Source organism: Hyperoodon ampullatus, assembly GCF_949752795.1.
Source record: "Hyperoodon ampullatus genome assembly, chromosome: 1".
NCBI lineage: Eukaryota > Metazoa > Chordata > Mammalia > Artiodactyla > Ziphiidae > Hyperoodon > Hyperoodon ampullatus.
The window spans coordinates 116,246,275-116,256,947 of record NC_136914.1 but is presented as its reverse complement, the minus strand read 5'-3'; the positions used below and the strand labels follow the sequence as shown (position 1 = coordinate 116,256,947).

Here is a 10,673-nt window from a genome sequence, read left to right as displayed (position 1 = left end):
TAAATGTCCATCAACAGATGAATGGATAAAGATGTGGTACATATATACAAGGGAACATTACTCAGCCATGCAAAAGGACAAAATAATGCCATTTGCAGCAACACGGATGAAACTAAAGATTATCATACTAAATGAAGTCAGACAGAGAAAGACAAATATCATATGATATCACTATGGGGAATCTAAAAAAGGCTACAAATGAACTTATCTACAAAATAGAAGTAGAGTTACAGATATAGAAAATGAGGGACTTCCCTGGCAGTCCAGTGGTTATTAGGACTTCACCTTCAATATAGGGGTTGTGGGTTCATTCTCTGGTTGGGGAGCTAAGATCCCACATGCCTCGTGGCCAAAACACCAAAATATAAAACAGAAGCAATATTGTAACAAATTCAATAAAGACTGTAAAAATGGTCCATCCAAAAAATCTTAAACAAAAAGGGAACTTATGGTTATAGAGTGGTTAACAGTGGGAGAGAGATAAATTGGAAGATCAGGATTGACACACATATACACTACTATATATAAAATAACTAATAAGGGCCTACTGTATAGCACAGGGAACTCTACTCAATACTCTGTAATGGCTTATATGGGAAAAGAATCTTAAAAAGTAGATATATGTATAACAGATTCATTTTGCTGTACAATACAACATTGTAAATCAACTATACCACTAAAAATTATATAAAAAAGAGTGATGACAGGGGACAGGAGACAGCTGTGGGCCCCCATAGGCTGGACTAGGCATAAGCTAAGGAGGAGGAGCCAACACTAGACTGTAGCACAAACTATAGACTGTTTACCACCCCAAAACAGATGCCTATCCTTACGAGATTTAGAGCAACTAAAACTCTTTACAAAGCTAGTATGAGTGTTAAGATACTAGAAATACTTTGGAAAATGTTTTAACTTCATAAGCAACTGCCAAACCATACACTCTGTGCAGTTCTACTCCTCGATATCCAAGATAAGACATCTTCACAAAGAAGTTTAAGGACTGTTTGGCTTAGTTATCTATTGTGCCTTAAAAAAAAAGTCACCCCAAACTGTGGTAGCTTATAACATTAATCATTTCTCATAGTTGTGGTGGAGCAGGTATTTGGAAGTGGCTCAGCTACGTGGCTCTGGTGCAGTCTTTCATAAGGTTTTGGTTAGATGTGGACTAGGGCTAGAGGATCAGCTTCCAAGGAGGCTCATTCACATGGCTCTTGGCTGGGGGGGCCTCAGTCCTTCTCCACAGGGCTGCTTCAGCAACCTTATTGTGGCATAACAGCTAGCTTCTCCAGAGCAAATGATCCAAGGCAGAAGCTGTGCTGTCTTTTATAACCTAGCGCCAGTAACACCATCATGTTCACCATGTTGTACTGTCACACAGCCATTTTGATTCCAAGTAGGAGATTGCACAAGGTTGTTGTATATAGGAAGGAGCTTTTTTACTTATCACCCCAAGCTAGAAACAACTTTACACCTCAAAGTGACCTGGAAGTTGCTCCATGAAGATGAATGGTCTTAATCTTATTTAACCAGGCATACTTTCATAGCTCCCCGCTCTGGGGACAGAGGAGATCCACAGAGGTTGGCTAACAGTGTTAGTTACCAGTAGTTCTTTGAGTAGGACATTCACCTTGAGAAGTCAGGATAATTCATTCTTCTCCTGTTTTTTCTACTAATCTTAAGAGCTACTAAACTATGAAATTACTTTCTGGTTCTGGGGCAAAACAAAGCCTCTCCCAGTTGATCAATTCATGATCAGATACTTTTTTAGGCATTAGTTTTCCAAGTGTAATGCTTGGAATACAAAGATCAGGATCACCTGAGGAATGGTGATAAATGCAAGTTCATAAGCTTCAGCCCAGACCTACTTAATCAAAGTCTGGGGGTGGGGGCAGTAACTGTTTCCATCAGCCCTCCTTTGATCCTGATGCACACGAAAGTTGGAGAACCAATGGTCTAGAACAGCAGTCCCCAACCTTTTTTGGCACCGGGGACCGGTTTTGTGGAAGATAATTTTTCCATGGACAGGGGTGGTGGAGGGGTGGTTCAGACAGTAACGCCAGCGATGGGGAGTGATGGGGAGTGGCAGATGAAGCTTCGCTGGCTTGCCCACGGCTCATCTCCTGCTGTGAGGCCCGGTTCCTAACAGGCTGAGGACCGGTACGGGTCCATGGCCCAGGGGTTGGGGGCCCCTGAGCTAGAAGTTTCGTGACTAGCTCTAGACTAGTTCTACCTAAGTTTGATCGACTTTGTGGAAGAGTTTTGTTCCACACCCTCATAAACTTGTAAAAGATCTGCTAAGCCTGAGATACTAAGTTCTTGTAGATTCTGCTTGAGTTGTCAACCAACTATGAAATTCTACTGAAATGTTCTCTTCAGAAGATAGGAGGGCTGCAGAAGAAAAAATTAACCCAAGCTGGAAAGAGGTGATGCTAACAGTAGATGAGCTAGTGTAAAGAAATTACTTTTTACCTTTCAAATGAGAAGCTGAGCACAGGCTAGCAGTGCAATCTGGTTTTATTAACACATTTGGTCTGAGTAGCTCATCTCCGTTTCCTGATGGCCAGGTAGGACACGAACAAGGCTCCAATGATTAAGGTTCCAGAAAGGCCAGCTACCCACAGAGCTTGGGAGTCTACAGGAGACCCTGTAGGATGGAAAGGTAGATTAATGCATACTGAAAAGCAAGTGATTCTACATCCTAATAAAGACTGCCAGTCTTGAGCTACAGGAAAAAAAGCTATACAATTCCTTTTGAGGTTCACATTGACCAAATCAGTAAGGGAAGCCGGGGTGAGCAAGTAGCTTTGGTTTGACCAATGGTTCAGATACGGAACCTCCTGGAGGTCTCTTTCCACTCACTTGAGTATTTATGGAGCTTTTCTGAAGAGTCCTGAGTGGCTTGGAGTAAAATCATGGGACCCTGGCTAGAAATGCTAGCAGTGCTGTTCTGATAATGGATGTCAGAGCTTCTTCTTCCTGTTGGAGAGATGAGTTAGGGATTTGTTAGTACATGTGGTGTGAGTGGTTAAGGAGTCTAAAATAGTGCCAGGTCCCTTGGTATGGATAGCTCTGCTCCATGGGCCTCAAGAAAAACCTCAATGTGTTCAATACAAAGTCTCAGACTTGCTCATTTGTATTAACACTTTGAGAGAAATGATGACTTTGGACTATCCCCAAACTGTCATTCTTCTTACGTAGAGATGCTTGAACAGTTGTACCTTAGTACTGAGACCCTATGATATAAAGGTACCTGGTAAGACACTAATAGCAGAGTTCTGTTTGAATCCTATTTCTACTGCCAGTTGTAGATCTTTGAACTTTCAAAGTTTTAGTTTTTATAGACATATATGTATACAAGTATATGCATCATTGCAGATGGATGTTGAATATTTAATGTATTAGATGATAGTTATGAAAAATACTATGAGGTGTTTTTTTGCCATAAGGGACTTAAAGCTTCAGGGGTCATGAATCCCAATTAATTCAGGAGCCAGGTAAGATTTGTGGGATCAGGTGGAGTCTACAACTGTATGAGCCTTGGGCCTGATCATTAGAGCACATAACTAAGTCTGCAATCCTATTCCACCTGTAAGCCTTCAGGCCTTGTTGCCAGACCTGCCTTCAAGCAAGTATAGAGGTCTACATTTATATCTGGATAGACCAGAAATGTTTTCTTAGATTATAGGCTGTGAACCCATTTGCCTCCTGGCTAAGTCAAAGCTTATATGGAGAAAAGCTAAAGCTGAGAGTTTTCAGGATTTATAGCTTATATTTAGAAGGCCTGGAATTCTAGGAAACTAGTTGTATTTCTGTTCTACTGCATCGTGAAAGTACTTAAGGAAGCCTCGTTAATAAGATGAATCTTCGGCTTGACTCATTTGCCACAGGCTAAAGAAGGTTTGGCTCTGGGACACCAAATACACTGAAATCTGTCCTCTGGTGTAGACAGCTTGGAAACTTACGTCTGGCAGGACAGGTTGTCATGCAGGATGGTGTCCCAGCAGGCTGGCAGACCGATGCACTGCAGTGCAGATACACCTGGGAGCCAACAGAATTGGGATCATGGTATAACACATCATAAGTCTTCAAACCTGCTTTATCTCCCCCAGGAAGAAATCAAGAAGTTTCAGAAAATCCTGAAAAACCAAGCTGACATCACAGAATCACTAAAATACTCGATTCTAGCTGACATGTCACACATGCCATTGCCATCCCTTGATTGCTCCAAAGCAGTACCAACAACCAATGTTTAAGGGCCACTTCGGCTGAAGAGTGGTACAGTGTGAAAACACTTGAGCTGGGGGGTTTAGAGCCCTGATGAAGAACACAGAAGGTGGCATCATACCGGTCCCTTGAGTGCCTGCTTTGTCACTGAGTCCACGAAACTGAAGGTGGAAATGCTGAAGCGCTGGTAGTGAGAAGGAAACGGCAGGTCCAAGGCTCTCTGGACAGGGATCAGTTTGGTCTGATAGTTGTCTCCAGTGTAGGGGCATCTAAGCAAGGATATCCAGCAGTCAAGATGGGCTTCATGGAGGGTGTTTAACACAGGTGCAGGAAAAAGCCACTTACCCATTTACCAGCATGGGCCACTGGGGCCAGAGCAGGGCGTTTGTGCTGGGTGTGGCCCAACACTGGTGTAGGCGCAGCTCTAGACTGGGGTCTGTTTTGTGTTGGATGGAGACTTCCACGTAGATGGGATCCCGAAGCAACTTCACCACTGGGTAGTCACTAGCAGTGTAGTAGGAGTTATAGTGTTTGTCTGCAAGAGGACAAAACAAGTTGAAGCAGTAAAGAGCTTGGAACCTCTAGGTGGCTTGAGATAGACCATCACCCACATAAACACCTCTGGCAAGTATCTTGTTACCAAGGTAGGGTCTTGACGCCCAGAGAAGGGACAAGACTTGGACTAGAGGCCAGATACTCCACAAAAGAGGGTCTTCTTACCTTTGGCAATCTGAAGTTCCAGAGTGAGGTGTCCAGGCTGGGTCTCAGGAAGGGGTGGCGGGACAGTAAAAACCTGGACATTAACTGGAAGAGCATTGCCGCTTGCAGAGTAGCTACAACGGATTCGAAGCCTGCAGAAAAATAAGATTTTAGCTACTATCTTGGGTGGGTGGACCATGTCACCTCTTTAAGGTTTGAGGAACCATTAAGTGCCAGGTGTTGGAACAAGTTTATAAACGTGTTGTGTGATTCTGGCCTTGTGAGACCTATCATTGGGGAGACTGATATGTAAACAAGATCAGTGTTTGAGAGTTTGATATAAAAACCATACAAGAAATAGATATGGTCAACAGATGAATGGATAAAGATATGGTAGATACAATGGAACACTACTCAGCCATAAAAAAGAATGAAATGATGCCATTTGCAGCAACATGGATGGACCCACAGATGGTCAAACTAAGTGAAATCAGACACAAAGACAAATATCATATGATATCACTTACATGTGGAATCTAAAATAGGACACAAATGAACTTATCTATGAACCAGAAACAGACTCACAGACAGAACAGACTTGTGGTTGCCAAGGGGGAGAGGGCATGGGGGAGGGATGGATTGGGAGTTTGGGATTAGCAGATGCTAACTATTACATAGAGACTGGATAAATAAGGTCCTACTGTACAGCACAGGGAACTATATTCAATATCCTGTAACAAACCATATTGGAAAATATGAAAAATATATATAACCGAATCACTTTGCTGTACAGCAGAAATTAAAACACTGTAAATCAACTATACTTCAATTAAGAAATAAATATGGTGCTATGAGAAAAACATACCTTCTGAGGAGAGGGTAATCAGGGAAGATGTTGCAGGGGATTTGATAAAAATAACAGTGATAGACGAGAGAAAAGTATGGAGGCAAGAAGTTTGAGGGCCACTGAATACTCTAGATGCACAATCTGGGGTTAGGGAATAGTGAGGGAAGGATCGAGAAAGATTAGGCTGGAGAAGTAGTAGCAGTTTCATGCAGGGCCCTGCAAGTTATGCTCATATGTTAAGCTTAAGCTCTAGGAAGACAAAGAGAAAGCGTTAAGTATGCTAGCTAAGGTTTTAAAGGGATTCATTTTGCTACAGCTTAACCAGTGGAGGTAGAAGGAAGAGACCAGAGTGAGAAACAAAAGACCCAGGTGAAATGAATTAGAAGTCAGGTAGGTTTGAGGCTTAGATCAAGTTGGTGGCAGTAATGCAGGGCTACTGGATCAAATAATGGTCAGTGAGATTGGACAACCAAGGCAGTTAAGATTCTCCTGTCATGAGGAGATGGTCATTTCTGGATTCATGTTTACTCTAAAACTCCTGCTTTATGCGAAAAGGGAAGTCAGGCATTCTGGTCAAGCAAGGTCAGGTTAACTAAGACCCTTACCTGAAGATACTGTCTCGGGTGATAGAACCACGGCTCCAAGTTCTCACATCCCGAGTTGCAACCAGCTCGTTTTCATATACTGCCTGGTTTCCAGTGATCTACAAGGGCAGGTAAAGAAGTCTTGTCACTCCTGCAAGCCAGATGCTGCTTCACTCATAACGTGCTTTGGTTCAGTGCTCAGCAAGGCTGCCCTATGATAGGTTGCATTTTTCACAACATGAGTGGAGGCAAGAGCAGGTGGCATTGACTAGCTAGCAAGTTATCACTTCACCTTACTTTCAGGACAAAGGGACAGGAAGAGGCTTATGAGTAATCAGATGAGGCAGCCAGAAATACTACTGATCTCAGCTGACCTCCCTGCTCGTTTCCCAGGGCAAGGCAGTGGGAAGAACCTGCTATTTGTTCTCCTACAGTGTGATAAGGGGTGCTAGCCCCTTGCTGGAGTGCAGGTGGGATGACTTAGCCGAGTGCCCTGGGGAGGTTTCAGCTTTCTCAGTGATGAAGCCCTCTCTGTCCTAGAGACCATCCTACACACCAAGCAGTAGCCACGGCTAAGCTATTCCAGTTCTCCCCCCATCACTAGGGCATTCCTACCCAACTTCAAGTCAGGAACAGAGCCCAAGGTCAGCTCTTCTCACCCAATTTGTAGTACCACAGGCAGTAAACGGAAACCGGAACAGGACAAAGGTGTGTGTTGCCATGACAGGTGTACATTCACTGTCATTCCTGAAGGCCAAGTGCACAGAATTCAGCAGCAGTGGGGGCGAGGTCACATTCTGAGACACAGCGATGGAGAAGTGGCCATCCTGGGTACAGCGTGCGGTCACTGAAACACCAGAGCAACTGAGCTGAAGGCAGGTCATCTTGCTTGTTACTGAGCCAGCCAGACAAGAGTCTAATTATTTAGTTTAGTTCTTTTAAATTCCCCCCCTCCTCTCCCCACCCCCCTCCTAGAAAAGCTGCATTCCCAGCTAGTGACCTTGATGCAGGTTCAGCCATCCAGAGCTTCATCAAGGCTCTGAATGGCCACTTGGGTTTGAATCTTGCCTCCACCACTTACTGTGTGGCCTCAAGCAGAGTATTTAACCTCCTTGCATCAACTTTATCTGTAGAATGGGGATAGTCATACCTGCTTTGTTTTACTAATCAGCTAGAATTCAGAGCATAGAATTGAGTGTGGCATCTAGGTGTTTAATGAGGGTCTTTTTTTTTTAATGGGAGAAACTTGGAGCATGGTTTGGGACAAACAATCATCTTTTGAAATAAAGCTCTCTAGACAATCAGCCACAAGTGGCTATTTCTCGGGAATTGGTTAAGTTTCTGTCAATTAGCATCTTGCACACAGACTTAGCTTCTTGAGTTCATTGAGAGTTACTTGCTTTACATTAGATTCTAGGAGAACAGACAATGGAAGGCTGTAGAAAGCTCTGTCACTTACGGTCAAGTGTTCTAGGAGGTGTTGCTTATACATTAACCTCTAGTCATCTTTACTATTTGCCTTCTGGATGGGGGTGGGGGAGAAAACCCTCCTCTGGGTTTAGTTAGTGGTAATTGCAGGCACTTTTCTTCAGTTGATTTCAAAGACACAGTGACTCACCTGTGTTTCCGTAGTAACAGGCATTGGCCTCTTCAGAATCGTAGCAGCAGCCTAGCTGCTTGCAGTCTCTTTGAGTGATGGGTGAAGGAGCACATGGCAGTCTGTCCCACACTGGGATAGAGTCGCAAAGGCCAGCATTTGGGATGTCTAGGGCTAGATTTTGCAGAGAAGAGCAAAACTAAGTAACAAAGTTTGGTCTTTAAGAAGAGACCATTTCATTACAAAGCATTAACATTCAATTCCCATAGATATCTACGTGATTGAAAGAGATATGTACATAACAGATATCTGAGTTAGAAAGTTAACTATTAGATCACCTTATAGGAGTCCCCTGAAAGGAGTCCTCTTTGGAAGAAGAAATACCAATAAGATTGGAAGAAGCAGTGAGACTCAACTTTTTTATTCAAGTAAAGAATTCTCATGGTTCTGATGAACCTAGGGGCAGGACAGGAATAAAGACTCAGACATAGGGAATGGGCTATGAGGACACGGGGAGGGGGAAGGGTAAGCTGGGATGAAGTGAGAGGGTAGCGCTGACATATATACACTACCAAATGTAAAACAGATAACTAGTGGGAAGCAGCCACATCGCACAGGGAGATCAGCTTGGGTGCTTTGTGACCACCTAGAGGGGTGGGATAGGGAGGGTGGGAGGGAGATGCAAGAGGGAGGAGATATGGGGATATATGTATACATATAGCTGATTCACTTTGTTATACAGCAGAAACTAACACACCATTGTAAAGCAATTATACTCCAATAAAGACGTTAAAAATAAAGAATTCTTAATTCTGTTTTTTGGTGTTTTTTTTTTGTGGTACGCGGGCCTCTCACTGTTGTGGCCTCTCCCGTTGCGGAGCACAGGCTCCGGACGCGCAGGCTCAGCGGCCATGGCTCACGAGCCCAGCCGCTCCACAGCATGTGGGATCTTCCCGGACTGGGGCACGAACCCATGTCCCCTGCATCGGCAGGTGGACTCTCAACCACTGCGCCACCAGGGAAGCCCCTTAATTCTGTTCTTTAAAAGGCACTTCTCAATTTTAGTGTACTCTATAAATTACCATCATTTTGAAATGCAGTTCTGATTCAGTAGGTGGGGAGTGGGGCCTATGATCCTGTATTTTATCAGTATTACCACAGTGGCTATAGCCTAACAAGGCAGGTGTGAAGAATTACAAGTTCGACTCTTACGACTGAGGTAGGGCTCTCAGGTGGCAAGGCAAGATTTGCTGGAGTTGAGTTGGTGTCATACTTCCTATTAATTACCCAGTTAAGTAATTGAGTAGCGCCCCTAGCTGAAGGGGCTGAGCCCTATTCTCAGCGCAGTCTGCTTCTTGAAGGCATTTGCCGAGTCTCCTTGATAACTTCAGCTTCCTTCCCTACCCTTCAAGGCGGGGGTAGCTTTGGTCCTGGGATAACTCTTGGTTCATTCCCAGCTCTGCCACCTATCAGTGAGGGGCACTTGGTAAGCTCCCTGCAGGGGGCCAGCAATAGGGCTCACAGCGCTGGGCTGGGATTATAGGTGACACGTGCAGCACCACCCACAGTGCCTGGGCCCCAAGTCATGGCTCAGGTGGTGGTTATCCTAAGGTCTCCTGTGGAGGGGAGAGTTAGAAGACAGTCCTCCACGGGTGCCTGGGGTCACTGCACACAGCAGGTAGAAGATGCCTGAGGGCATCTTCCAGGCAGCTCCATACCACCCAGAACCTGGAAGTTTCCAGCCCTTACCTGGGAGATCCATAGGACACCTGAACAGCTTTGTCTCTGTAACCGTCCTGCGTCCACCCGCATCTGCTCCTTCAACTCCAACCGGCACGATGTAGTGGGAGTCCTGGAGAGATAGGCCCCGGGAGTCAGCCTGGATGGTGGCACAGATGTCTCAGCGTTCCTGAGGACTGGGTCGTACTCACCCACTCAGTGACATAGCAGCCGCTGTAGGACACGTCCACCACCAGGGAGCTGCCAGGGCCCTCGCTGACCCAGGTGCCACACTCAGAGTCATTCTGCAGCCTGTGCGGCAGCCCGCGATTATCTGGGGGTGGGGAAGGGGGGAAAGCACAGATGGTCGGTCACCACCGTCACCAGTGCTGGGAAAGGACTGCCAGCTTTGCCTTAGACCCCAGGGACAGCTGCCAAGAAAAGAGGAACAAAAGGGGAATCAGATTCAGAAGCAAAGCTACATTTTAAAAGATTTGTTCTATAGAGAGAAGCGGCAGAGTTTAGCAAAGGGGGGAAGCATTAGGACAGGAAGCAGAGGGCAGTTCTAGGCAGTAGAGGAGACACGCCATTGCCTGGCTCAGCCTTCAAACCTACCCCAAGCTACTAGTGCAGGAGGGGTTGCTGTCTCCTGGCTGAGAAGGTTTATGGTGAACTGAAAGCTCCTTAGCCCACAGCGGAGTCCACCGGGATAATCTGGTGCCTCGGGCTCATGCTGGCCACTCAGAGCAACAGACAGTGGAAACCAGAGCCAGAGGGATTGCAGCAGCCACATAGCAGCGTCGCCGGGAGCCTGACTGACCGTGCTTCCTGTCCTGCACTTCCTCTCCCAAGAGCCCGCGCTCCCCATGCCCTTTATATACAGAGGGAAAGCTGGTTTCAGGTGCACATCTATGTAGTATGCAGGTGCGACTCCTTTGGAAAGGGTGATTCCTCCAGCTTCATTCACTTTAGGCCACAGTCTGCAGCTGCAGTGCTTTAAACA

At 45.4% G+C, this 10,673-nt stretch overlaps 1 protein-coding gene across 1 annotated transcript; it reads right to left on the bottom strand.

The window, feature by feature from the left end:
* Positions 1-2,540: 2,540 nt before the first annotated feature.
* ZP4 (zona pellucida glycoprotein 4) lies at positions 2,541-10,463 on the bottom strand (the record flags this gene model as incomplete). The annotated part of the gene is made up of 12 exons (XM_079714846.1): positions 2,541-2,644; positions 2,860-2,976; positions 3,963-4,038; positions 4,346-4,493; positions 4,570-4,759; positions 4,945-5,075; positions 6,376-6,473; positions 7,014-7,201; positions 7,973-8,119; positions 9,701-9,803; positions 9,883-10,004; positions 10,286-10,463. The coding sequence occupies 12 exons, from the start codon at positions 10,461-10,463 to the stop codon at positions 2,541-2,543; spliced, it is 1,602 nt and encodes a 533-aa protein (XP_079570972.1).
* Between the last annotated feature and the right edge of the window lie 210 nt (positions 10,464-10,673).